We start from the raw sequence: 27,989 nt of genomic DNA, 5'->3' as shown, positions 1-27,989 counted from the left end.
TTAGCACGTCTTCCCCCTCAAGATCATTGTGGGTATCTCAATTCATCATAAGGAGTGTATTAGTCCATTTTCAGTTACTATAATGAAACACCTCAAGGCTGAATACTTTATAAACAAAAGAAGTTTATTTAGCTCATAGTTCTGGAGGTCAAGGGCATATCCTGATAAGGACCTCAGGGCAGATGGTATTTCAATGGTGGGAGCACCACCATTGATTTAGTATATCTGGGATGGGGCTGGAGAATTTGTATTTATGTTTTCAACAAATAACCTGCAGTTCAGGGGAGCTCATTTGAGAATCACAGCTATAAGTAACAGGGGGTGAGCAGAAGAATTCACATAAGGGATTCAAGTTATCAGTTTTTTCGGTGGATCACTCATGGAATTAACCTAAGGATGGAGTTATTTCCTACAGAGGTTAAATCCCTCAGATATAGCAGCTCCCTTTTAGCACAGCCTTACAAGGAAGGCAGCTGCCCTTAAGGCTAAAATTATACTGTTCAGCACATATGGTGTCTTTGTCTGTTTTCTGTTGCTATAACTGAATACCTGAGATTGGGTTATCTATAAAGAATAGAGGTTTATGGTTAATAGAGGTTCTGGAGGCTGGAGAGTCCAAGAGGATGGTGCCAGCATCTGCCTAGCATCTGATGTGGTCTTCTTGCTGCATCATAACCTGACCAAAGGCATCACATGGTGAGACAGAAGACGTGGGCTAGTTCTTTCCTCTTCTTATAAAGCCACTAATACCATCATGGGGGCCCTATCCTCAGGACTTCACCTCCTCCTAAATACCTCCCAAAGCCTCCCTCCAAATACCATTAACATACGATTTTGGAGATTATGTTTTTAGCATACAAACTTTTGGGGCACACATTCAAACCATCACATACGGTGTTCAGAGGGTTCAGAGGACTTGGTCCCTGTTCCATCTCTGTGACCATCTGGCTGTATGGACTTGGAAAGAGGTGTTAAACAATCTGAATGTCAACTAGGACATCAGTAACAATAATTAGTACCAATTATTGAACAATTACATAGATCCTTGTTTAATACAACTTTCCTAAAAGATAAATCCTGTTTTCATTTTACAGGTAAGAAAATGAACTTTCAGAGAGAAAATAACTGGCTCAAGATTGTTAAGACTAGTAAGGGGTAGAGTTGAGATCCCAAACCATGGATTTTACTTTAAACTCCAAAGCTTATGCACCTAACTACATGATTTCTGAAAGTGGAGCTTACAAATATAGTCATTGGAACTTCTGAGTTGCCTATGAGATCTTTTTTAAACATTTATTTATTTTTTTTTAGAAGTAGTTGGACACAATACCTTTATTTTATTTATTTATTTTTATGTGGTGCTGAGGATCAGACCCAGGGCCTTGCACGTGCTAGATGAGTGCTCTACCACTGAGCCACAACCCCAGCCCCGTCTATGAGATTTTTTTTTAATTTAGTATTTTTTCAATATTTATCATTAAAGCATTGATATAAGCAAATATTGGGTCATGTGGACAACTTTTCTAGCTGATTTCAGGCCTGGCATTTACATTGGCCTTGGAATCAAGTAAAACAATTTTAATTGTCCCAACTAAATGACAGAAGAACACGGTAGTCTTCATTTATGAATGATGTACCCAGCAAAGAGCAAATTCCCTGAAGACAAAGTATACACAGGAAGTACATGAACAAAACAGAGAGGAGAGGTGCAGAGCTCAGTTACCAAGTGGCCCAGGGCAATAAAAAAGAAAAAAAAATACAGCCACAGGAGCCCAGGTCAGTGAGTTTCACATCCACATAATGAATAGCTATTTAGTTTCACAGACCAGCATCATCTGTCATATTGAGTTAATGTTCATTTCAACAGTGCAGATTTGGTAGTGTTACTTGTATTTAGCTTGCAAATGTGTTTGTGTTTTATAGTGGCTTAAAGCTGCAAGCCTCTGAAGAGTTTATTGTTGGTTTTATGATGTACATATGTGAACAAAACTAATATAAGTCAACTCTTGGAGTCCAAGGGAAATTTTGTTTTATAATGGGGGCCTGCAAATTGCTTAAAAATTAAGCCAGGGTTTGGGTTATAGACAACAGAAACTGTATCTGGTTAATATAAGTGGAAATGGAGTTTATTTGGAACTACTGGGTAGCTGAAGAACAGATGAGAAGACTAGAAAACCAGACTCAGCAAGTGGTTGGGAGGTTAGATAGCGTAGTCTATGCCCAGAGTCCCCTGGTATAGATAAACTCCTGACTCCCAGCGCTGAGTCTCCATCTCTGCTGGTGTGACAATTCTAGGACTCGATGTCATAACCACCAAGCCTTAGGCCATTCCCTCAAGAGTTAAGACCCTGGGCAAGAACACCAGGCTGGCTGAGCCTATCTCTTAGCCCCAGGGTAGGACTTTCTGGCTCCTTTTGGCTTCTGGAGACACAATTCATGGAGAATATCCCCAGCTAGAAAGGGAGGCTAGATACTGGGGAACTAAGACCCAGCCCTGTCCTGTGGACACACCCTTCTATAAACCAGAAAATGGGACCAATTTCAGAAATGTCAGCATTAAAGAAGATAACCTCATGGACAGCAACTATGAAGTCCTGTCCACAGGTTTGCTGGTCACTGGAGCAGCTCCATTGAGGCCCCACTGTGATCAATGAAGGAAAGGCCCAGACCCCACACGGGTGTTTTTGTTTCATGTCCCACAGTACAGTGGGTATATCAGGAGGGAACCACCCTGGCAATTGAACAGGCCTGAGAGACAAGGCGCCATTTTGGAAGCAGAGAGAAACCCTCACCTAACACCAGTGTCAGCGCCTTGGTCTTCGGCTTCCCAGCCTCTAGAACTGTAAGAAATACATTTCAGTTCTTTATAAATTACCTAAATATTTTTATATTACCTAAAATATTTTTACCTAAACTATGTCTTCCTTGAAAAAAACCAAATTCTTCTTTCTATTTAAACCCACTTTTTTTCTGTTATTTACAAAAATCAAGCTAATGAAAGGCCTCTGGCTTGGGTTTTGGAGAGGAAATTTGGAAAACAGTGTTTCTCAGAGCAGTGTTTTTGTTGCTATCCTCCTGGGCTAATCGGTTTTGCTCTGAGCATGAGAGATGGGAATCGTTTGTCCAGGTCTTTGATGGCACTTGCTAAAAATGCCATCCTGCGGTGCTCCACATGTGGCTGTAATTAACTGTGTAGAAAACCTGCTGCACCAGGAGAGAACCCTGTATTCTGTGCTCCGCATTACAAAACGGTTCCCCTTTCTTATTTTGGTCGCAAATCCTCCACTTTGAAGGTGTTTCATTTTGGGAACTGCACAGGAAGTTCCTGATGGAGCATTGCTTTCTTTGCAATAATTTCTGCACCGAGAAATAGGTTTGTTTTTCTCCCTCCTTCTCGAGTTACACAAAGATGTTGGTGGAAAAACCACTCTGCTGTGTGACCTGCCCTTCCCCCCACCTCTCTGACCTCATCTCTACCATTCTTCCCCCACTCCCATCTTAGTCCAGCAGCTCCAGCCTGCTGATTGGTTTTGGGTCATGCCTCTGGGCCTTTGCACTCGCTCTGCCATCACCTGCCACAGCACAGTCTTCCCCCCATGGTACATATGTGATTTGCTCCCTCAGTTTCATTAAGGTTTCTGCTCAAATGTTGCCTTGCTATAAAAGTCTCCTTACTTCTAGTAATTCCATCCTCCACCACACTGGTACTTAACTCATTCATCTTGTGCTCCTGTTTTCCAGGGCACTTGAAACACTATCTAACCGTTTGTTTATTATCAGGCTTCTACGAGAATGCGATACGCAGGAGGCACAGACTGCCATGAGCAGCTCACACAATGTGTATGCAAAGTGGAACTCTTAGTTTTCCCCTACCTGCAGTAAAAAATCTGCTTCTTTCTCAACTTTCCATTTTGGTTAATGACTACTTTCCACCTTTGCTCAAGCCAAAAGCCAAATGGTCATCATAGGAGCCTCACCTCACGTTCCTTCAATCATAATATGCAACCGACCAGAGAGCTTGATGATGCTCCCTGACCCAGCTGACCAGCTGACCATCAATGATTTGTGTTCTGTTTCCATAGCGCAGAGCTGTTGACAGGCAGTAGCTGCCCACAAAGAAACCACATCTCCTAGTCCCCCTTTATTCATGTGAGGCCACTGGACCAGTTCTCACTCATGGAACAGAAATAGCATGTGTGCAACAACCTGGCCCATGTGGTTAAGAAGCACGTATGTCTTCTTCACACTCTTTCTCTGGCTGGATAAAGAAGACTCTGGGGCCCCAGAAGCTGGAAGAGTCCCAAGATGCAGAATCCCTGAATCCCTGAGTTACTGCTTGGAGGAGAGCCACTGTCTCCCCAGAGTCACCTGATTAGGCTTGATGTAAAAACTCATCAAGATTTTAGAATTCATTTGCTGTGGATGCTGGCAATACCTTACTAGATCATCTACCTCCAAAATAACTCTCTAATCTGTCCACTTCACTTTAGTGATCTTCCTCTCATTTTGAACCACTGTCCTCTCTCTCCTGAAAGATTGTAGAAGTGCAACATCTCCCTGCTTTTACCGGCCATCAGAGATATATTTTTTCCTTTCTTTCTTTTTTGTAGTACTAAGAATTAAACCCATGAGTACTCTACCACTGAGTCACCCCCACCCCAGCCCTTTTTAGTTTTTGGGATAGGGTCTCGCTAAGTTGCTGAGGCCGGCCTTGAATTTGTGATTTTCCTGCTTCAGAGAGGTTTTTTTTTTTTTTTTGTGTGTGTGTGTGTGTGTTTGTGTGGTATCAGGGAATGAACCCAAGGGCATTAAAACATTGAGCCACATCCCCAGCCCTTTTTATATTCTGTTTTGAGACAGGATCTCAACAAGTTGGTTAGGGTCTTGCTAAATTCCTGGGGCTGGTTTTTTAAAAATATTTATTTCTTTGGTTTTTAGGTAGACCCAGTATCTTTATTTTTTTTTTATTTTTAAATTTTTTTTTACTTTTTTTTTATTGGTTGTTCACAACATTACAAAGCTCTTGACATATCATATTTCATACATTAGATTGAAGTGGGTTATGAACTCCCAATTTTACCTCAAATGCAGATTGCAGAATCACGTCGGTTACACATCCACAATTTTACATAATGCCCTATTAGTAATTGTTGTATTCTGCTACCTTTCCTATCCCCTACTATAACCCACTATCTTTATTTCACATTTATGTGGTGCTGAGAACCGAACCCAGTGCCTCATGCACGCTAGGTGAGCATGCTACCAATTGAGCCACATCCCAGCCCCCTGGGGCTGGTTTTGAACTCGAGGTTCTCCTGCCTCAGCCTCCTGAGCTGCTGGGATTATAGTAGTGCGCCAATTCACCAGGATCTTACCACTATTTTAAATGAGGTGTTTTTTTTTTTTCAGTGCTGGGAGTCAAACCCCGAACCTTGTGCACACTAGGAAAGCATTCTCACCACTGAGTGACAATCTTATCCTCTTAAAGGTTATTATTAACTAGGCATGGTGATGCATGCCTATAGTTTCAGCTACTGAGGCAGGAAAATCCTTTGAGCCTAGGAATTTGAGACCAGTCTGGGAAAAATCGGGGGGCACTGGGTTCGATCCTTAGCACCACATATAGATAGATAAATAAAATGGAGGTATTGTGTTCAACTACAACAACAACAACAAAAAATTTTTAAAAGATTATTATTATTGTTGTTGCTCTTTTGCAGTGCTGGGGGTGAAACCCAGGACCTCACACATACTAGACTAGTGCTCTCCCCTGAAGTTAACTCATTTAACTTATGTTTCCCAGATAATGATCTCTCTCCCTACCTTCTCCCCTACATCTCCCATTAGGCTATGAACTGTGATTGTAGGAATTTGTCCTTCCCCTCTTTCTTCCTCTCTCTTCCTTTCTACTTCCCTCTCTTCCTTCCTTTATTCTCATAGCCTGTAAGTAGCACTGTGCTTATTATAAGAACAGAATGTAAAAGAGAAAATTGAAACTCAGAGAGACCTGGCAATTCTAGTTTGGAGTGTTTCTCTCTGTGGTAGTGTTGTACTTTTCATACTCAGGAAAAGAAACCAAACATGCTCATTTTGGGTAAGTTCCCCAATAGAAACCATTCTGTCTGAGAAGCAGCTAGCTAACAACAGTGGTCAAACTTGAACTGGCCTTGAATCCAGTATCTGCAACAATCTTTTCTGGAGAAAATGGCTCTTGTTATCTCTTGCGGCGGTCCAGTGAAGTTTCTCTCTAGCAAAGACAGCAAGAATATATTGCCAAACCAAATTGTTCTTTTAGTTTCTGAAGGAAAGTCTCTCATGTGAGGACAAATCCAATCTCTGGATCAGTGTTAGATACCCATCAGAAGTCTCAGGTCTGAGCAGTCATCTGGCCATAAATCTGGTTCTGATAAGGGGGCTCATTCAGAACTATGCTGTGCCAAGAGCTGTCCCAGACAGGTCTCAAAATGGTATGTCTCCAAACCTGGGAACAGTGTCCTCAGGCATAGCTCTTCAGCTAAATCTGAAAGGAGCTCTGGGCTCAGGTTACCACCACTCAATATGGCCCCATCCCTGGACTCCATCCAGTTGAGTAAAGGATAAAATCAGAATTGGGTCATGGTGCAGGTGAGGTTCTTTCTAGACTGGAGGAAAGGCATTCGTTTTTACTGAGTGCTTACTGTGTGCCTGGCACTGGTAGAGGCTTTTATAAACATCTGTCTAGAAATTCTGCAAATGTTTAACCTTGGGTAGTTCTGTTATATACCCCTTTCCAATCCTCTGACTGTATCCATGAAATCTGAGCAGGAGAGGATGTAGCAGCAGTCAGACCTTGGGGATGAATTCTGACCACTCAGACTAGAAATATAGCTTAGCAACGGCAATGTTTGCTCTCAGCCATATGCCCAGCGCTAAAACAGCACCTTGCACATAGAAGAACCTCAATACCTTATTGTGTTGGGCTGCTTAACTTAGAGCCTTAAAATTCTGTCTTCCTACAACCAAAGAAGGAATAATATAACCTAAATCATAAGATTCTTTAAAATTATTTTTTAATTTTTTGAGATAATTGTAGATTCACACACAATCCTAAGAAGTAATACAGATAGATCCTGTTTCCTTTTTCTCCTGTGGTAACATCTTGAAAAACTATAGGACATGGATCAGTCCATTGGTCTTGTAGAATTTTTTTTGCTGTTGTTTAAGATGGGTTCTTACCATGTTGCCCGGACCGGCCTTGAGCTTCTAGATTCAAGGGATTCTCTTGCCTCCATCTCCTAAATAGCATGACAGGTATGTGCCACCATGTGTGGTTCCTCATAGGGTTTTTAAAATCAAATGCAATTATAAAGGTGTAATGTTTAGCACAGTGCACGCATATGAGAACCATTCAAAAATTGTAGAGGATATCCTGATAGGAGGCTATCTGGTGTAGCTCAGTGCTTCGCAAAGTTTAGTGTGAATATGAGTCAGGAAGCTTATCAAAATGCAGATTCTAAGTCAGTAGGTATTGTAGGAACCTGAGTAAGCATTTATGCTAGGAAGTGCCTGTTGCAGTTTGTAGACACTGCTGAGGAGCAAGAATAAGAATGTGGACTCCAGAATCAGATGGCCAAGTTGAACTCTAGTTCAGTGCTTATTATCTTTAAGATCTTGGACAAGTTATTTAATGTCTCCATGTTTCAGTTTCTCCATTTGTATAATGGGGATATAGACAACCTCTAGTTTGTAGGCTGTCATGAGGCTTTATTGTCATTCAGCTCTTAGAGTGGTACCTGGAACATAGTTAAGTGCTAATTAAATATTATTATAATTTTAGACCTTTTTATTAATTGCTCTTTCATTGATATAAGGTAATTTTGAGTTTTTCCATTGGTTACTTCAGTCCCTTGAAAAAGAGAAATAATGGTCAATATATTCACATATTTCAAAATTGCTAAAAGCATTGTTTTTTTTCTTGTTCATTGTTCCCTAAACAATATAGTACGACAACTCTTTTTTATGTATTTTTTAATTTATGTATGACAGCAGAATGCATTACAATTCCTATTACATTTATAGAGCACAATTTTTCATATCTCTGGTTGTATATATAGTATATTCACACCAATATGTGTCTTCATAAGTATGACAACTCTACATAGCATTTATATTGCTTTATGCATTGTAAGTAACCTAGAGGTAATTTAAAGTAGATGGGAGGATGTGCATGGGTTATATGAAGATTTGACATCATCTTACACGAGAGACTTAAGCATCTGAGGATTTGAGTATCCTAGGGGTGGGGTGGGGAGATCCTGGGAACAATGGAAGGGTGACTGTATCTGATAACAGACTTGTGTCCAGAATATATAAAGAGTTCTTACCATTCAATAATAAAAAGTTCAATTTAAAAATGGAGAGAGAGAAAAAGAGAGAGGAAGGAAGAGAGATTATTGTTAGAATGGACTTTTAAAGTGCTTCTAGGCCCCAAATGGCAAATATCTGCTTCACAAGTTCCTTTTTGCTGCCCATAGCAGACATTATCAGTCAATCCTGACACACTACTGAGCCTCAACTGTGTCCCATAGAACTCAAGAGAGGGTTCCCAGGCAAAGCTGTTGTTCAAATTGAAATTTGCTAATCTTGCCCTGGTCCAACCTTCTCTCAGATGGGAGCCGGACCAAGAGGTGTGAAATGAGTTCCCTGGGCCTACATTGTCACCTAGAGACCAAATATACACCAGAAACCACTGCTTTTGACTCCTAAATGCTTTCTGTGGGACAAGTTGGAAGGAAGAGAAGAAAAGAACAGGAGAGATTTATATGAGCACATTGTAAGCAAAGGGATGTGTGTAGGAAAAAAAAAATCATACTTCTTAGGACATGGAGGAGAACAATGGAAGTGTACATGTACTATGAGCATCTGATATTGGTGACTATCTGTGGTTCCTTTATCCGCCCCCGCCGGCAGTATGACATGGCAGAACTTATTGGAAAATAAACCGCAGTTGACCCTGAACAATGCAGGGGCTAGGGATGTCAACCTCCCCATCCTACCAGTTGAAAATTGTCTGTGTATAACTTTTGACTCTTGAAATAGCAACAGCAGGTGGCTACGAAATTATTACAGTGGTACAGTGTGTGCTATAGTTAATTTTATGCAGTTATGATTTAATAACTGTATCTTTAATAAGTTTGTTGACATTGCTCTTGACAGAATGGTGCCATGCACCACCTGTGTATGTGTGTGTGCGTTTTGATAAATTTCAACTTTATAAAATAGATTTGTGTATAATTTTATAGTAGTAAGTGATAAAATAGACATATATTTTATGTATTCATGGCATACTTTTTCCTTTTCTTGTTTTCCCCTTTCTTCCCTCCCCCTTTTCTTCTCCTTCCCTCCCTCCCTTTCTTTTTCTCTGTGGTTCATCTGAGAGTTTTTTTTTTTTCCAAATGGCTACAAATCTTGGGGTGGGGGGGAGATCTGCCTATAAATGAACCCATGCAGTTTAAATCTGTGTTGTTGAAGGATCAACTGTACTTACTGGACCATTTTGAGGTTTAAATTAGATAATACTGTGAATAGCACCTAGAATGGTACTGGAAAGTAGCAAATGCTCACTAAACATTAGGAATTAGTGTTAATATTATTTTACACGACTTTCTATTCAGTACACTGTCATTGAAATAAGATCATTTCAAATTTTTCCACTGGTTTTCCATTTGGTGTGGAAAATGAAACTTCTTCACATTGCATTCACTAATGGAAGAGATGAAGGATTGTAGAAAGGCAAACACCTTATTCTTAGCTAACTGCACTCCTGAGAACCTTTCGACGTGTGGCAGTCTTGGGGCCATGCCACTCCTGCAGCTGGCAGTGGACTATGCTTCTCATTTCTGAACTATGCTTGACTCCACCGAGCCTTTGGGATGCATGACTTCCAGGCAGATCAGATGACAGCCAATTCTGGATTAGTAGAAAGAGAGGAGACAGATTGTCCCTCTGAGTAGTGTGAACCATGTAGGTATAAAAGGAGTCAGTTCCGAAAGTCATTTACAAGACCATGAAGGTACTGCAGTAGTTGTGGGAAGGCGGTGGTAGAAACCAAAAAGGGTAGTAGGGACCACAATCAGGGAGCCAAAGCCGTCAGGGATCTCCTTGGCAGAAAGAAAGAGCTGGATGGGGGAGGAGATACAACGAAAAAGAGAAAGACTGATCAACACCTTCATAGCCCATGGGTGACAGCCACAATATCAGTCCACAAAGCATCCTTTGGCCCTCTGTGTTTCTTTTTCCTTTTTTTTTTCTTAAATTAAAAATGGTTAATATGAAACATTTCAAACATATGTAAGAGTAGCAGAACAGTAGAACTACTCCCCTTAGTCTCCCCACATCCTTCTCTTCATATCCACAACATGGTTTTAACGATGACCAACTCTGGGCCAATCTTATTTCTTCTTTAACTCCAGGCACCCACTTACTTGATTATTTTGATTTTTTTAAAAATAAACTTTTGGTGCATTTGTAAAAGCCTTAGTTTGGAACACAGTCTCTTCAGTAGTCTATGTACAGCCTACTTTTATTTATTTAGTGAGCTACTTAAATAGTGTTTGCTTTCTTTTTGATTTGCCAAATCTTTTTCTTTAGTTCCTTAGACATTTTTAAAAATTGTGGTGAAAGATTTAACATACAATTTACCTTTTTAATCTATCTATCTATTTATTCATTTATTTGAAGCTGGGTTGCTCAAGTGATTTTCCTGATTCAGTCTCCTCAGTAGCTGGGAGTACAGAGTGTCACTGTGTTCAGCTTCTGACTATATATATGTGTATGTATATATACTATATATGTGCGTGTATATATATATATATATATATATAGTTTTTATACATATATACCTACTTATATATAGTTTTTTCACAAATTTATGTTCTATTAAAATTATTTTTCATTTTATTTTTTTAATGTTTTGTTTTTTTGATTCTGGGGATTTAACCCAAGGATACTTTACCACTGAGATACATCCCCAGCTCTTAAATTTTTTTTTTTTTTTTGAGACAGGTCTTGCTAAGTTGATGTGGCTGTCCTTGAACTTGGTGATCTTTCTGCCTTAGCCTTCCAAGTCTCTGGAATTACAGGTATGTACCACTGTGCCTGGCTCATTTTATTTTATTTTTTAAATATTTATTTTTTAGTTGGACACAATATCTTTATTTACTTATTTTTATGTGGTGCTGAGGATCGAACCCAGGGCCTCTCATGTGCTAGGTGAGTGCTCTACCACTGAGCCACAACTCCAGCCCTCATTTTATTTTTAATCTTACAAATAGAATCTCTATGCGTCATTTGTTAGGCTAAAGTACACTGTGTGCTGTGTTCTAATTCCAGTTTTCCTATACCTAAAACCTTTTCCCCTTCCTTCCATCTCCCGCCCCCCTCTCTCATTTTTTTTTTGCAATACCAGGAATTGAACCCAGGTATAGTTTTTATACATATATACATACATATATATATATAGTTGTTATACGTATATACCCAAGCCACATCCCTAGTCCTTTAAAAATTTTTAAATCTTATTTTGAGGAAGGGTCTTGCTAACTTGCAATCCTCCTGCCTCAGTTGGTGGAATTGCGGGTTTGGGCCACTATGCCTACCCCTCCTATACCTTTATAGCTAACTTTTTTTTGGTGGTAATGTGTATGTTGCTACTTTATACAACTAAAACAACTTGACTAAAACAACCATGCTTGGATGCTGCCAGAGCTCAGTCACACTCCTGCTGATGTAAGGCAAGGAGTGAGATGAATCCATGCAATGGCTGAAGACTGGTCATGTCTATGAGAAAAGTTCCTCTGTCCCCATGAGTTATTTTCAGAGTAAGGTTCACTCTAAGCAGTGATGGAAATTACAAAGGCAGCTTTAGGACCTCCGCACTGACCCTGAATGGAAATCATTTAGTAGCAAGCAAATGGCAATGTTGTCATAAAGATCAAATGAGATAATGATATGTGGGAACACTTTGTGAACCTTGGGCCATTTTTATAAATGTGCAGTTGTATTATTTTGTCATCATTATTCATTTGCAATATCTAGGCAGATTGTTTCTCTATTCCTCCTGCATAAGTGGGTGTCTATAAATTGCTCAGCAAGACTAGTCTGGAGGAGAAAAAAAGGGGAGAGGTAACTATTCCCTTGTCCTTTGCCCCTCCAATACCTCCTCAAAGGAAGAATTATCATCTGTTTTAATAGATGAGAAAACCGAGGCTTGATAACTTGCCCAAAGTTTCCTAATGAATACAGGTGGGTTGGGATTCAAATCCAGGTCTGAATCTGGAACCCTTTCCCTGTTTTGCCACACTGTCTGGAATCTGTCTCAGCAGTTCTCATTCTTTCCTTATTCTCTGTCTGAATCTGGCAGGATGAACATCTCCGATTTGTGATCTTTCTCAGAATTTCTTTTCCTATTAGGATACTATTGATGAACTTAAAGAAAGTCTAAGCAAAAATATTGGGAGGACAGGGCACCTTCAATTTGTGAATTTTGAGAGGAACCAGGAAATCCAGGGGTGGCTGTGCATGTCACTTAGGCTGTCACCTCTCCAGGGCTCAAATCAGCTAGGTGGATGGATTGGAGGAAAATGCCTTTAACCAGGGCCACAAGATCAGGGCAACCTGTTTTAGTTAAACCCTCTCCTCTCACTGTAGTACGGAGCTATTCGTACCTGTCCTACATACACAGCAGCTTTGGGATCCAATGAGGTAACGTGCTCTGGGTTGACACGATCAGATGAGGTAGCAGATGGGAAAACAGTTTGAAAACTGCAAAACATTTTTTTTTTCTTCCCAGCCCTAATGTATTTGTTTTAATTGTTCTCATTCCCTCTCACCAAAGCCCTCTCCTGGGAAAGCCCTTATGATAAGGGCTCCTCCTAAACACGGAGATTTGAGAACGGCCCGGGAGGTTAGCAACGTGAAGCCGCGTAAAGCAAATTAGAGGAAGTCCAGTCACTATTTATTTTATGAAGTTAGCGGCTGAATATGTTAAGCAAATGTTTTCTTAATTGTGGCAGTATGAGAAAAACAATGGGGGGCAAGGGCGGCCTGGGATGGGGGAATGTCAGGCCTCCCCTCCCAGTCCCGTCCCCAGCAAATCTCCAGAGAATGACAGGAAAAAATTAAAGACAGGCCTTTTCTTTTCGTGGTCACATGTCGACGCTGCCGCTGTAATAAGAACCTGCGCCAATTAGAAACGTTCACCTCCTCCTCCCCGCCCCTCCCCGGGCCCATTTCAGAGCAGGCCGGGTCGTGGACTCCAGGAGTTTGCCAAACACAGCAAACACTGGTGTGCGAGCTGCGGAGGGGACGCTTTCTACTCTGACCTCCCTCCTTCGCCACTCGGCTCCCTCCCTTCCACACTGTTTTGATTTACTAGAGACGCCTCTGAGCGCCTGGGTTGAGAGTGAGTGAGCGTGTGTGTGTGTGTGTGTGTGTGTGTGTGTGTGTGTGTGAGCGCGCGCCCGGGTGTGTGCGCGCTGTGGAGTGGCGGAGTGTAAAATGCTGTAATGGGAGGAAACCCACCGCGTCCGAGCGCCCTGAACTGCAGCGGCTCTTCTGATTCCAGGTGGCACCTGAGCGCAGACTTCCAAAGCAAGTGCGACCTGTACCTTCAGGTACGTGGAGCCGTCTGCCTGTCCCGGCCGTGTGGCTTGGGTGTGGGTGACTAACGAGGGGCAGAGGCCAAGAGTAGCCCAGGGTGGCGCCCCGTGGAGCGTGGAGCTCGGGAGGCGGGAGGCAGCTGTGCGCGCCGGTGTGGCTCGGGTGTGGACGCCGATCCAGGCGCTGCAGGGTTGCTATGCCCTTGGGTTGCAGAGTGTGAGGCTGGGAACGACGGCGGGTCGGAGCGAAAGGCAGCGTGGGTGCCGCAGATTTGATTCAATTGCGCTCAACTGGGCGGGCTGAGTGTCGGGTAAGGGGCAGCAAGTCTAGAGGCCACGGAGTACGACAGGACTGCGGTGCTGTGTCCGCGGGGTGCAGGAACCTATGGGGAGCGTGTGCGAACGTGCCTGGCCCTGAGCAGCAGGAACCTGGGCGAGCACCAAATGTTCGTTTGTGTTTGTGCACTGAAGGTGTGTGTTCCCACGGGGAGCACACTGTGTGGGCTGTGCCCACGTGCCCTTATTTGCAAGCGCCTACTCGGAGGGGCCCAGCTAATATTCTCCACCCTAGCGCGCCTGCAGTAGCTGGGTAGGTGCGAGCTGGCGCTCCGCGCGCGGCCTGCGGGGGAGGGGAACGAGCTTCACGGGCAGCTCGGGGCCCCGGCCCCGCCTCCCCACGGGCTCACCTGGGCTCGGCCCCCACCTGCTCGTGGTGGAGGCGTGGCCTGGGCGTGGCCTGGGCGGCCCAGCGGAACTCGGGAGAAGGCGGGCGGCGCCTCATTCCAGGGATTCCTCACGCTCTGGTCCGCCGCGGAGCCGGCCTGGCGCGCGCGGCCCGCGTCTGCGTGTGCTTAAATGGCAGCCGGTGCGGGAGCGCGGGCGCGAGCGCGCCTGTGCGTCCGCGCGCCCCCGGAGTGCTCCCCGCGCGCCTGGCGGCCCCGCCTCTGTCCCTAGCCGCCCCCTGAGGGGCCCGGCCGGCCGAGGCGGGCGAGCGTGGAGCCGCCCGGTGGTGAGTGAGCAAGAACCGGGCGGGCCCCGAGCTGGGTGAGGGCTGGCCTGCAGGGGACCTTAGGAGTGGGTTGACCTGAAGCGGGACGGGGATGCCTTCCTTGAGGGGAGGAGGCGGCTTGTCCTCACAGGACAGCAAACGAGGCTAACGTTGGGAAGGGAAGCGACTGTGCTTCGGGAGCGGGAGATTCAGCTCGTGGAGGAAGTCCTAGGCACCGGGCCGATGTAGAGGCCCCGCACCCTGCATCCGCTTGGTCCCGGCCCGCCTCGAGCCAGGGCTGCGGCGCGGGACTGAGGGAAGGGGCAGAAGATGGGTAGCAGGGACCAGGCTCTTTCCTCTTACTACACTTCCCGCCTCTTGCCCCAAACAAAACTGCACACTGTTCCTGCACTGTGTGCAGGCCTCGCCGAAAAGCAAAGTTCTTTTTCTTTTTTTGTTTTCGGTAGTCTCCTTTGATTAATCACACTAAGACATTTACTTGTCTCATATTAGGATGACAGTACTTGCTGGGGCTGTTACGTTAGTCTTTATGCGCTTTACTGGCATGTAGTCATCTGTTTAAGCTAGATGATTAAAAAAATCGGTTTCACTTTGATCATCTGTGCTGTATGTTGCTAGTTGTATTTCCTTCTCTGTGGTTAATAGGAACCAGCAGCCTGGTGCGGGGGTGTGGGGGGAAGTGGAGGCGGCTCTTGCAGTTTTATCTGCGCTGCTTGCCCCTCTATTTAAAAGGTAGTAACCCACTTTGTAGGGTTTTAGAATCTTTTTCCTAAACCCAAGGCTACCTTGACTAAGAAGGAGACTCACTTGGAACAAAGACAAAACACGATAAACGGCAGTTTGCGTGTTAAGATTTGAAGGTCAGTTTTGCGTACCAAAACTTTGATTCTTTGCCCTAGTGTTTTAAAGCCCACGGCCTTGAAGCTCATTGTTTCCCACTGTAGCTAAGGAGGAGACTGGCATGACTGCCAGAAGGGTAGAGTAGGAAGTTTGAAAGAGGTCTCTTTGGGGGGGGCAGCGTTAAGTGGGAACCCAATGGAGTGATTTCTTTTTTTTTCTTCTTCTTCTTTTTTTTTTTTTTTTTTTAATGATCTTGGGGATCAAACCCAAGGCTTCATGCATGCTAGGCAACACTACCACAGAGCCACATCCCCAGCCCCCATGGAGTGGTCATGGGAGAAGTTACTTATTATCTCGAAATCTCCATGTTCTGAATTTATTTAAAAATACTTTCCTCAAAAGTTTCTTATACCCAAGACAGTTTTCTAAGGTCTTGTCTTGTCTGTCTTTCTTTTTTTTCTTTTGGTCTTGTGTAGTTCCTGTTGCATCTGGCTGAAAAGTCCCCCGCCCCATGGAAATGATGTAAACCCTTTAATTTGTTGTTTCACTTTGGCAAAATTTTAATCCCAGGCCGATTTCCCCTGCCATGCCACTGTGTTTTCACACTTCTGGGCAGCCTGCCTTTGCTTTTCCATTTGGAAGGGAATGCAAACTGATTTTTTTTGTTGTTGTTGTTGATCAAAACACAATACAATTAAGACAATTCTGCTATAAATAACCATGGTCTGCATTCAAAAACTGTGAATGTTGTAGTAAAAACAGCTCTGGCTTCTTACTCCAGAGACTTGAGTTCAAGTCCCCTAGCTATGTCAGGAAGGTTTTTGGACCAGAAAAAGTTATTCATACTTAACCTTTGCATTTGGTTTACCTCTGTAAGAGGGTGATACTGTCTGTTCCAGAACATCACACAGTTTCAGGAATTACAAGGAATAATGTGCTTTGAAAGTATTTTGTGTTAGGTTATTTATAAAAGCCTTTGAAGATTGGAAAAAACTTCATAAACACAGTTGTTGCCACTTCCCTTGACTGACGTAGAGCTATGACTTTAAGATTTTAACAGTCTGCGCAGCTGTAATTAGGAAGCTAAAATCTTCACTTTTAAATGTTCTGTAATGTCAACTTCCTTTTAACTCCTTATTGGAGTTCATATTGTTATATGTTGTTACATCCTACCTCTGGTGATGGCTAGACAGATCCAGACGAAGATGTTACTTTTGTGTCTCTTCTGTGTGTCTCTTCTGGATAGCCTTGCTATGCAACTTTTAATTCACTTAATATTTAGAGTAGTAACAATAATAAATAAAAATCATCTTGCAACTTTGAATGTGACAGTATAATATGAACAGTTGCAAGATGAGTGAAGCATAGAAAAAACTTAGTAAATTATGACTAAGTATATTATCCAGTCTGTTTAATGTCTGAGTGAGAAAAGCTGTTGCAGGTATGAGAAACTGGTGGCGGAGGAAATTGTGTGTGTGGAACATTTGTTAAGATATATCCTAAAGTTAATGAAGTCTTGGTGTGTGGGCTTAATAGAAGAGTAAAGCAAATTAAAGCAAATATTGCTAAATCAGCCTCTTACCAATAGGATCCATTCACATTAAAAAACAGTTGGGCACAGTGGTGCATGCTTGAAATTCCAGCAATTCAGGAGGCTGAGGCAGGAGAGTTAAAAATTTGAGGCCTGCCTGGGCCATTCAGCCAAGACCCTGTCTCAAAATATAATAGGGATGGGAATGTAATTCAGTCTTTGCCTAGCATTTGTGAAGCTAGGGATTTGGGTTCGATCCCTAGTACTGCAAAACAAAAATCTAGGAACTAAGTTGCCAAATCTTGATGGTACAAACTGCCAAGGTAGAAGAGGAAAGAGAACAGGAGATGTTGAAACCAGGAAAAAAAAATCATTGTATCTGGGATACAGTATAGAATGTACTTTCTGTGTCTCCTGCCTCAGGCCTGATAATCAGATACAGCTGATTCATATTTATGAATTTGCCTACTTGCAAAAATGTGTTTGAAACCCCGAAAGCAGTAATTGCAGTGCTTTGTTAGACATTGGGGAGCAAGTACATGGTGAGGAAAAAATTTGAGTGCACGTGTTCCCAGCTGAGGTGGAAAAAAGCAATATTTTGCCTTCTTCTTCAGCTCTCAAATTACATACATATAAACAAGTGTGCTTTGGGGGACTCTTTAGCACCACCTTATTTTTTGGCATTTTTATGCTTTATGCTTGGGATTTTGTTAAAAATTGCCTTTAAATGTGGTGCTGAAGTGCTGTCTAGAGCCAAGAGGGGTTCAATAGTCTTGATAGAAAATTCCTGTGGGGTTCAGCATTAGATAGTTACAAGGCTGTTGTCTCTGGGTTTAGCATTATGGAATCAACAATAGATATTTAGTAAAGAATCTCTGAACAGAAATACAAAGAAAAAGGAGATAAACTGGGTATGGTGGTGTAGACTGTAATCCTTGAGATTACAAGGAGGCTTGAGACAGGAGGATTACAAGCTTGAGGCCAGCCTGGGCAGTTTGTTGAGGCCCTACACAGGGCCCCAAAATAGAAAAGGGCTGGGGCTGTAGTTCAGTAGTAGAGTATCCCTGGGTTCAATCCCCAGTACAACAAAAAGTCTGAGCAGAGACTCAAAAGAACCTAATTCAGTGCTTATGGTGACTTTATGGAATATAATTACAGTGAATAATGAGAATTAACTGTCTTTGTTGATAGGTTAAAGTTGACCTAATATAGCATGTCATGAGTTAAAAAAGTTTATCTGGGCTTTAATAGGCTGGGAGATGAGATTTGAAGATTAGACCTGGGGTATTAGGGGAGCTTTTCCAACTTGAACCATGGTGCAAATTGATTTCTTTTCTTTCTTTTTTTTTTTTTTGCTGTTGAGGGGTATCCTGAGGATTGACTCGGGGGGCAGTTTACCACCAAGTTACATCTCCAGTCGTTTTTTATTTTTATTTTGAGACAGGATCTCACTAAATTGCTGAGGGCCTCACTGAATTGCCCAGGCTGACTTTGAATTTGAGGTCCTCCTGCCTCAGCCTCTGGATTGGTTGGGATTACAGGTGTGAGCCACTGCATTCAGCTATCACTCTTATTCTTGAGCATAATAGGTCCCTTAGAATATGTGGCCCCCTCAGCACTTGTGAATAGGAAATTTAAAGTATCTAAGCAGAATAAATGTAAGAATGAGCATATCCAGAGTAAGCTACAAATGCCAAAGAATTGTTTATTTCATATGCAATACTCTATAAGACTGAGGTCTTAAAAATGAAAAGGTAGATTTCTAGTAACCTAAATATTGAGAGCAAAGCATAGTTCCTTTTTAATCTAGGCTGACAATAATGTGCCACAATGATGGGGAGTAGTAGTCTGCTCCAGAAGTCTAGACTTGGAGTTGTATTGTTAGCATTAGACATTGCCGTGTCATTGTGGGCCTGCAGTTCAGGGATTTTCCAGGGATACCTCAGGGAGATGGATGAACTAAAGCCAGTAGTAAAAAGTTATGCCAGCATCAGGCAGCCTTGCTTCAGGGTTATGAAATGTGCTGTAAGTTTGGTTTTGCAACTTTAAGCCGTATAGATGGCCCTTGCCTGGCACATGGTCAGCTCTCATAGTCTGTGTAGCAAATTAGTAGCAAACTGCATGGAAGTAACCGAGGATCTCAGTCATTGCATGGTGGCACTGCCTGCCAGCTCCTGTTGCTAGCGTCGTTGATGACTAAATATCACATCCCTGCCTTTCCACAGGGCTGAGGACACCCAAGGACTGGGTGAAAATGAGCCTGGGGCCACTATATAGCCTCAGAGAACCTCAAGCAATTGAGTTAAGCGTTCATTTAACGTCTAGAATGGTGTCCCTTTATTCAGCCCAAGCCCACTGAGGTCTGGCTCTCTGTTGAGGTGATGAGTGGCCAGAGCTAAGTTGACACCCCAGGGCCTGAGGTTACCTGTTCCTGATATCTAAGGGGCCCCCTGTTGGAGTGTCAGAGATTGGTGTTCCCCTAGCCTGTCCATCTGCAGAGGCTTTATGGGGAGGGGACATACCTGTACCGAGTTACCAGCTTCTTCCATTTTCTAGGATGACGTGAGGTCCATTGCCAACAGATTTGGCTCTTGTTTGGGGGCTTATGCAGGAGGTTGGCAAGCACCGAAAGAAGCTTGATTAGGGATTTTAAGCATACACACATATATATTTTTTTAGTTCTCTGGAAATAACAGAACCCGTAGGTATATTATTCATATTTTAAACATTTAGCCTGGTGAATTTTGGGAATGGTTATGTGTAGACATAAGGAGTTGGGTGTAAGCAGAAGTTGGGTAAGTCCTTGGGGCATTGTCCCTGGTGCTTCAAATTATGGCCACATGGGTTGATTATTCATGCTCAGAACATGCCCTGATGAGGAAAGCTGAAACAATCACAGATCTGTCTGTGGACACTCTTTGGTGGTGTGCCCAAAGAGTAGTGTGAATAAGGGCTGGCTTCTCTTTAGAAGGTGTCACATGATTTAAAGTTGTGGAATTCCAAGTACCCAGGTGCAGCTTTGAACTGTTATCCCCTGTTGGAGCGTAACAACAGGTTTTCTTGAGTGCGACTAAGCAGGCATCACCCTTCTTCTTTACACAGAGCCTGTCCTCGGAGCCTGAGTTCTTTGGGCTTTGACTTGATTCTGCCTTTGTTGCAGCCCCAGGGATCCTGAGGGCTCTGACATTTGTGGCCCAGTGGTGTGGTCATTCATCTTCATCTCTCCATCAGCTATTTTTCTTTCCTGCTTTGGTTACTATTGCTGTGGCCCCCTGCCTGCCTGTAATTAAAAGAAAAAAAAATATGGCAGGGTTATCATGTTCCAGAGAAGAGCTTGTTCCCCTGTGCCCGCTGTAGAAGCCTTTACATTATTGCTTGATATACATCTCAAGGTACAGGGAATAGCACAGGTCTGGAAGGGAAGGTTTTCTTAGATAACTTGAAAAAATCGCACTTGTTTCCAAAAACTATTCATGATTTAAACTAATCATGCTGATTTTTACTTAAAAACAGTAAAAGTAGAGCTGGATGCATTGGCGCACACTTGTAATCCCAGAGATTTGGGAAGCTGAAGCAGGATTGCAAGTTCTATGCCAGCCTCAGCAACTTAGTGAGACCCTGCCTCAAAATAAAAAACTAAAAAGGACTGAGAATGTGGCTCAGTGGTTTAAGTGCCCTGGGTTCAATCCCCAGTACCAACAAAGGCGGGGCGGGGAGTAAAGGTGGGGGAGAGAAGGGTAAGGAAATCTTAACCAGTGGGTATTCAGTTACCATTAGCTGGGAGCAGGAAGTTTTGATTTTCACAGTAGGTTGACCTTAGGTAATAATAATGTACTATATATTTCAAAAAATTAGATGAAAGGATTTTAGATGTTTTCACGATAAAGAAATGAAAAAATGAGAGATAAATTTACCCTCATTTTTTTAAGAGAGAGTGAGAGAGGAGAGAGAGAGAGAGAGAATTTTTTTAATATTTAATTTTTAGTTCTCGGCGGACACAACATCTTTGTTGGTATGTGGTGCTGAGGATCGAACCCGGGCCGCACGCATGCCAGGCGAGCGCGCTACCGCTTGAGCCACATCCCCAGCCCCAATTTACCCTCATTTAAACATTGCACAGTTTTATATCAGAACATCAAATGGTACACCGTAGATTTGTTCAGTTTTTATGGTTTTATGTACCAATGAAAATGTATTTAAAATAAAAATCAAGGTGTAGGAAGAATAGCGTTGTATTGTGGGTCAGAGGCTTAGATTCTAGTCTTAGCTTCTTGAGGAAGTCACTTATGTTCTTGGCACCTTGGTTTTTCATCTGGAGCACAATAAGAACAGTGTTCTTTGTCCATTTGGTCTAACTCACAGTTTGTGAGAATCCAGTGAGGTCAGTTATGTGTGTTTTGAAAAAGTATGCGCTACAGTTATGTGTGTGGTGTTGGTAGAGGTAGGGTGACAGATCTGTGTCTTATCTTGATTTATAACACAGCTTAAGTTGTGTCATTTAATCTGCAGGACAGGTTTGTGATGGTAGGAGGGTTAGGCAGTGTTATTATTTACTTTAAGGAACCTAAGACCAAGAGAGGTTCAGTTTCCATACAGCTAATGTCAGACATCAACCCAAAACCTGGAAGGAAATAGGCATTCAGTGGTTAATTGTTGATTGAGTAGGTGAAAGTATTATAGTGGGGCTCACAGGGGATTTCTGATGTGGCATCCTGGCTATATTTATTTAACAGATGGTAAAGCGTGAGAAGAGAAATAACACAGATGAGACATTTTTAGCAAGAAGAGCAGAGAGGAATGGTTTGAGAGTTGCATGTGAATAGGAAGAATGTCACAGGAAGTTGGTGGAACATCATTTGGACACACTTTGGGGAAGAAATGGGAGGATGTTAAAGCTACAAGAGCCATGCTCGCCTGTGACCACCAAAATCTGGTGACAGTTTGGTCTTTGTTTTCATTTTAGTTACCTTCTCACTGAGGCTGTTGGCCAACCAAATTCACCACGGTATGGTACACATTGGTGTTAGTTGCTCAGGGGCAAGGATTTTGCCTTTGTTTATCTGTAACATCTAAACGGAGTGTTTAATAGAAATAGGAGCTATTTAGTGGAGACCTCAATTCTTGTCAGCCAAAAGGGCCATACACCCTGTTTCATGGTATGATGGTTTATACCATTGAAAGGTATTAGCCAAGGCCAAGTTGGTTCGTCCAGGGAGTGTCCTGATGGGGAGGGGAATGGAGTCTGGACTGGTGATGTAGGAGGGCCACCAGGAATTAGGGCTGTTTAAAAGCATGCTTCTGGAAGTTGGAGAGACCATCAGGTGACTCAGAAGAGCGATTGATTCCAATTGTGTTTCTGACATTTGGCCAAGTGACAGTGGGACAGGAACATCTGGTAGTTTGAATGGAATTCCTCCCGTCCCTACCTCCACTGGTGTCCAACTCTAGCCAGAGAGGTTGCTTTATATTCTCACACTCCTTGCTGAATTAGCAAAGCAAGTGGCCGCTGTTACTGGGGACCCATGGCCCGAGGCATGCCTACTGCTGTAACTTCCATCTTAGAAATCTTTGTGGAGGGCTGGGGATGTGGCTCAAGCGGTAGCGCGCTTGCCTGGCATGCGTGCGGCCTGGGTTCGATCCTCCGGCACCACATACAAACAAAGATGTTGTGTCCGCCAATAACTAATAAATAAATATTTAAAAAAAAAAGAAATCTTTGTGGAAAACTTTTATCACATTATTCTGTTCCGTTGCTTGAAAAAATATAATCTAATGCACTCCATAATTTTTGTTTTAAGACAGGCACTCTTATCCCCTCATTGACCAAAATGGCCACAGTTCTTTATAGAACACCAAAGTAATGGTGTGCAAATTTATAGCTGACCTTAGTATTAGTGCTGAATACATCTAAATTTTAGTAGTTTTGGAATTGTTACCTCTTCTTCCCTAAGTCTCAACCTTAAGCTTTTGGAGGAGCATATTATATGGGGCATCAGACGGTCTTAGGAAAGGAAAGTGGGCTGGTAAGTCAAAATGTATGACCAGTGCCTAATAACACACGGTAGACAGTGCATGTTGTCTTCATGGTGAGTTATGATCGTGTTTGAGCACCACCGTGAATAAAGGTGAACCCAGAAATGGGTTTTCAACACAGGAACACTGCCACTGGGCATTTCCTGTCTTTTTCTAGAATCATGTTTGTTTCCTCTTTCGTACTATTATATTCTTGATGTTCACAAGTCAAGGTATCCTATTTTTGGTTATCGCTAAATTATAACAAACAACAGCACAGAGGGTTGGTGGGGTCGTAGCTCGGTGGTAGAGTGTTTGCCTTGCATGTGTGAGGCACTGGGTTCGATCCTCAGCACCACATGAGAATAAACAAATAAAGGCATGCTGTCCATCTACAACTACCAAAAAAAAAAAAAAACCACATATAAAGAAAAGGATGTTATTGGGATATCCTTAGGTCTACCTTGTAGACACTGCATAATCCTTTGCAAAAGGTCAAAGGTAATTTGTGGTTCAGGAAGGATGTAATAAACCAGACATGTCACGTTGCTTCTGTGCTTCAACCAGTCAGACCGTTGAAGGGCTTTTCACCACTTTAGTAAAACTTCAGTATTATTGTACCCTTCTTACACCCTTTCTTCTCTCTTCTTGCCTGATACCTGTTATAGTTTGGATATTAGATGTCCCCCAAAAGCTCATGTGTGAGACAAGGCAAGAATATTCAGAAGTGAAATGATTGGGTTCTGAGTGCCTTAACACAGTGAGAGGATTAATCCCCTGATGGGGATTAACTGAGTGGTAACCAAAGACAGGTAGGGTATGCCTTTGGATTATATATATTTTTTTAAAATATTTTTTTAGTTGTTGATAGACATTTATTTATTTATATTCGGAGCTTAGAATTGAACTCACTGCCTCACACATGCCAGGCAAGTGTGCTACCGCTGAGCCCCAGCCCTAGCCCGGGTTATATATATTGTATCTGGTGAGTAGAGTTAGTCTCTCTGTTTCCTGGTCATCCTGTGAGCCGCTTTCTTCCACCACTCTTCACCATCACGTTCTGCCTCACCTTGAGCCCCAGGGAATGGATCTGGCTGGGTATAGACTGCCACCTCTAAAACTGTGAGCCCTCAAATAAACTTTTTCTCCCGTAAAGTTGTTCTTATTAGGTCTTTCGGTCACAGCAGTGAAAAAGCTGACTAAAGCAGTACCTCTTATCGTTTTGGGTCTCCCCCTGCATTCATCTCTTCAGGGAAATCTTTCCAGACTTCTGTATCTGCAGCAGTGGTCAATGCCTCATCCTTTTTTTCCCAATACATTTACCGTCCTTTGCAATCTATTTAACATACTAGGCGTATATTTTTGTTTCAACAAAAGTTATTTTAATACCTAGAAAGTCTCCTCACTTCTTAGAGCACTCTGAGAGAGCAGGTAGGGATTTCCCCATTTTCACATGACAAAATGGACTCACAGAGGTAAAGTCACTTCCCAAAGTCCACACAGTTAGGAAGTAGCTAAGCCCAATGTCAAACAGGTGTCCAGAGATAACACTCTTAAGTAAATAGCCATAATGCTGATTGGCTTCTCAATGTAGTGTGACCCTCCATCAAATGCTGTAGTGCCCCACCACGCCCACATTGTCAATATATTTTATTGAGCTGTGAATATTGTACAGCATGTAAAACTCAGAAGACCTTTTTTTGTAAAATTGCTGTTATCTTCCACCTCTATTTGCTTAGTACTTTTGTGGCTAGATAATGCCTGGTCCCTGACCTTTACCTCCCACCTGTGTTATTGGACCAGCCACTGCTGCCCTTATCTCACACCTGCTCCCTACAGAAGCCTCTAGTAATTCCTCACTTTACTCCTTCAGGTCAGACCTTCCTAGGCAGAACTTCTAAACCAAAGAAGTAGCATTAATTTCCTGTCACGGGTGGGCTCAGGATCTGAGGGTAAGTGTACCACCTGCCTGGCCAGCCTCTAGCTCTTGCCCAAGTTCACCCACTATGTCACACTCACCCAGACTTAGCTTCTCACGCTTCCTCACTTAGGTGCTCAGTTCTAATCAGGCGGGGGCTCAGGCTGCCTGTCCCAGGTGCTCATTCCTATCTCTGCCTTTCCTCAGACCGTTGACCCTATGTGACTATCCTGTGGATAAGACAGGGTCCTCGCAACCCGGAAATACACAAGCAGCAATCAAGTAAGTAGGGGGAGGTCATGAAGGACAGACAGTATCATTCTGGAGGAGGGAAGCTGGGGACGGAAATCTGTGAAATGGCTTTTTGGAACATACTCTTCTCCCCCTCCCCCCCAGCCCTAGACAAATGAAAACTAGATGTTCATAAGGGCAGCACTTGGGCTAACATTGATCTCTCCTTTATCACAAAATACACACTTTAATTTTAAGTTATACTTTCTTTTATTATCTCTTTCATTTTATTTTTGTCTTATTTTTAGTGGTCCTGGGGATTGAACGCTTGTCTTGATGCTAGGCAAGTACTTTATCACTAAGCCACACTCCCTGTCCCTATTATTGTCTTTTTAAATATGCCTATCATTATTCTGTCCCATAGACTTGTTTCTTGAAGAAGATCATCACATCTTGAAATCAGAGATTATATCTTCTGTTTCTCTCTTAAAATTTTTTTTTTTTAATATTGGTACTGAGGGCTTAACCCAAGGGTGCTCTATCATTAAGCCACATCCCTAGCACTTTTTTTTTTAACTTTGAAACAAGGCCTTGACTGGTTTCAAACTTATGGTCCTCCTGCCTCAGCCTCCCAAGTCTCTAGGATTATAGGTGTGTGCCACCATGCTTGACATATCTTTTTTTTTTTTTAAAAAAAACCTTTCCCAGACAATTTTCTGAATCCAGAATTAATTGGAAAATTAAAAACTGGTATGCTTCATAGATAAGTAGATGGAAGGTATCTTGAGGATGAACCTTAAATAACTAATCTCTTTCCTACCTACTTTGAATGTAAGTTGCTTGAGGGTTTAGATTTCAGAGTATCTGAGTAAACTTAAATATCTGATCTCTTATGCCAGAATTCTAGGTCTACTTCTTTGTATCATTTGATGCATTTATGGTTGGATATTTTGCTTCTGTGCATAATTTTGCCTCATTTAAGGCATATGTTAGTATATATGTCCATTTGGGTTTAGAATTTTGAAAGCATTATCCTTTGACTTGAGGGGGGATTATTTAAGAAATTGTGAGCCAGGCGTGGTGGTGCATGCCTGTAATCCCAGAGGCTTGGGAGGCTGAGGCAGGAGGATCGTGAGTTCAAAGCCAGCCTCAACAAAAGCGAGGTGCTAAGCAACTCCGTGAGATCCTGTCTCTAAATAAAATATAAAATACGGTTGGGGATGTGGCTCAGTGGTTGAGTGTCCCTGAGTTCAGTCCCTGGTCCCCCTGCTCCCCATATGAAGTCGTGGACTTCAATATTGTGGAATAGAATGCTTATCAGTAATTCTTTGCTCAGAATCACAAGACCCCTCCGCCCACAACACCCTGGCACTGGGGACTGAATCCAGGGTTGCTTTACCACTGCGCTACACCCCCAGCCCTTTTATTTTGAGACAGGGCAACTTGGTGATACTGCTGCCTCAGCCTCCTGAGTTGCTGGGATTACAGGTCCATTCCGTCTTCCTTGACATCCCTCTCCCATGGGAAACCTGCCAAGAGCCATCAGTTATGTCTCCTCTGCAGTTTTCTTTCATCCCTTCTCTCCATCAAGTACTCATCGCCTTCTGCATGCCTGGGGCTTTTATAGCTTGCTTTTTGCATCCATCCACCTACTTTTAGCTTCTCAGGCTCTGCTCAGTTCTGCATAGTGCTTCCAGAACAAGTTGCATAGACTGTGTCATTAAGTTATTTGTCTGCTCAGAGATTTCAGTGGATCCGTCACACCTATAAAATCAAGGCCAGATTCCATCAATACCTGCTGTCCTTTGCCATGTGCACATGGTCTGAAGATCATTTTGTACAATATTTTTTGTGCATCTGTATTTTGGCTGTGACCCATCACATGATTGTCAGGTGTGGAGATTTGCACAGGTGGCATTATGTTGGTGCTCAAAAAATATCAGTTAGGAGCATTTTGGAATTTAGATTGGGAATGTCAACCTGTACTTCTGTATTCATTCTTCAGAGGCTGAGCCGTGGTTCCCTTTCTTCTGCAAAGCCTTTCAGAATTCATGTGTATTTCTCTAGGACTTTGTTTGCAGTCCTGTTTTGGCCCTTGGCACATTTTGCCGCAGCCTAATATTGCCTTAAGTGTTCCCCAAGAGATATTTTAGGTTCAAAGAAGGGCCAGTGAAGCTGAGTGATTTTGTGTACATAAAGCTATCAGCTTCACTGCCTTTGTCCCCCGCATAGGGCACATGCAAGAAAATATGCTGTTTAACTTGATTTGCTGCAGGGTTCCCCAAATTTACCATAGGAAAACATTTTTATTCTTACCAAATATAAGCATGCAGTACAAAATGCTTTGAAAAACACAGCCGCGAATCACGTTTCTTACATACATACCTGCTCTGCAGATGGAACCTTCTTTGAAGGCAACTGGGCTTTGTTTGTTAGTCCTTCCTTTAGGTAGTCCATGTTTATTGAATGAGGTCACATGGCAAGAAGAAGGATTGGTGTTTGAAGGCCTCAAGTATGAAGATTATATAGAAAAGCAGGGCTGTCACATGCTGTAACCTGCCCTGACATAGTAGATAGTCGGGATATGGTGAAAATACTGAGTAAATGCTTCGAGTTTTCAAAGGGTACAGTTAAGAATGGGTTTTCCTCAGTTGTTGAATTAATAGGATGTGTATGTTTCTTTCCTTAATAACCGTGTGTTTAAATAATCTGGAAAAGGGAAGCTGAGCAAAAGCAATCTAGTTTTCCAGGGGTTTCTTCCACCTTGAAATCTTATGCAGTTTTTGCTTTCTAGGTAACAGCATCTCCAGC

General features: G+C 42.7%; 1 protein-coding gene across 1 annotated transcript in view; it reads left to right on the top strand.

Annotated features, from left to right (window-relative positions):
• Positions 1 to 13,544: 13,544 nt before the first annotated feature.
• LOC144372553 (uncharacterized) overlaps positions 13,545 to 27,989 on the top strand; it is a 121,354-nt gene continuing 106,909 nt past the window's right edge. Inside the window, exons 1-2 of the mRNA XM_078035882.1 lie at positions 13,545 to 13,652; positions 14,209 to 14,646. Coding sequence (XP_077892008.1) covers positions 13,545 to 13,652; positions 14,209 to 14,646 — 546 coding nt within the window. The remainder of the gene's footprint in view (positions 13,653 to 14,208; positions 14,647 to 27,989) is intronic.

This window comes from Ictidomys tridecemlineatus, unplaced genomic scaffold (genome assembly GCF_052094955.1).
Source record: "Ictidomys tridecemlineatus isolate mIctTri1 unplaced genomic scaffold, mIctTri1.hap1 Scaffold_130, whole genome shotgun sequence".
Taxonomy (NCBI): domain Eukaryota; kingdom Metazoa; phylum Chordata; class Mammalia; order Rodentia; family Sciuridae; genus Ictidomys; species Ictidomys tridecemlineatus.
The sequence above is the reverse complement of the archived record's forward strand: the minus strand, read 5'-3'. Positions and strand labels throughout refer to the sequence as shown.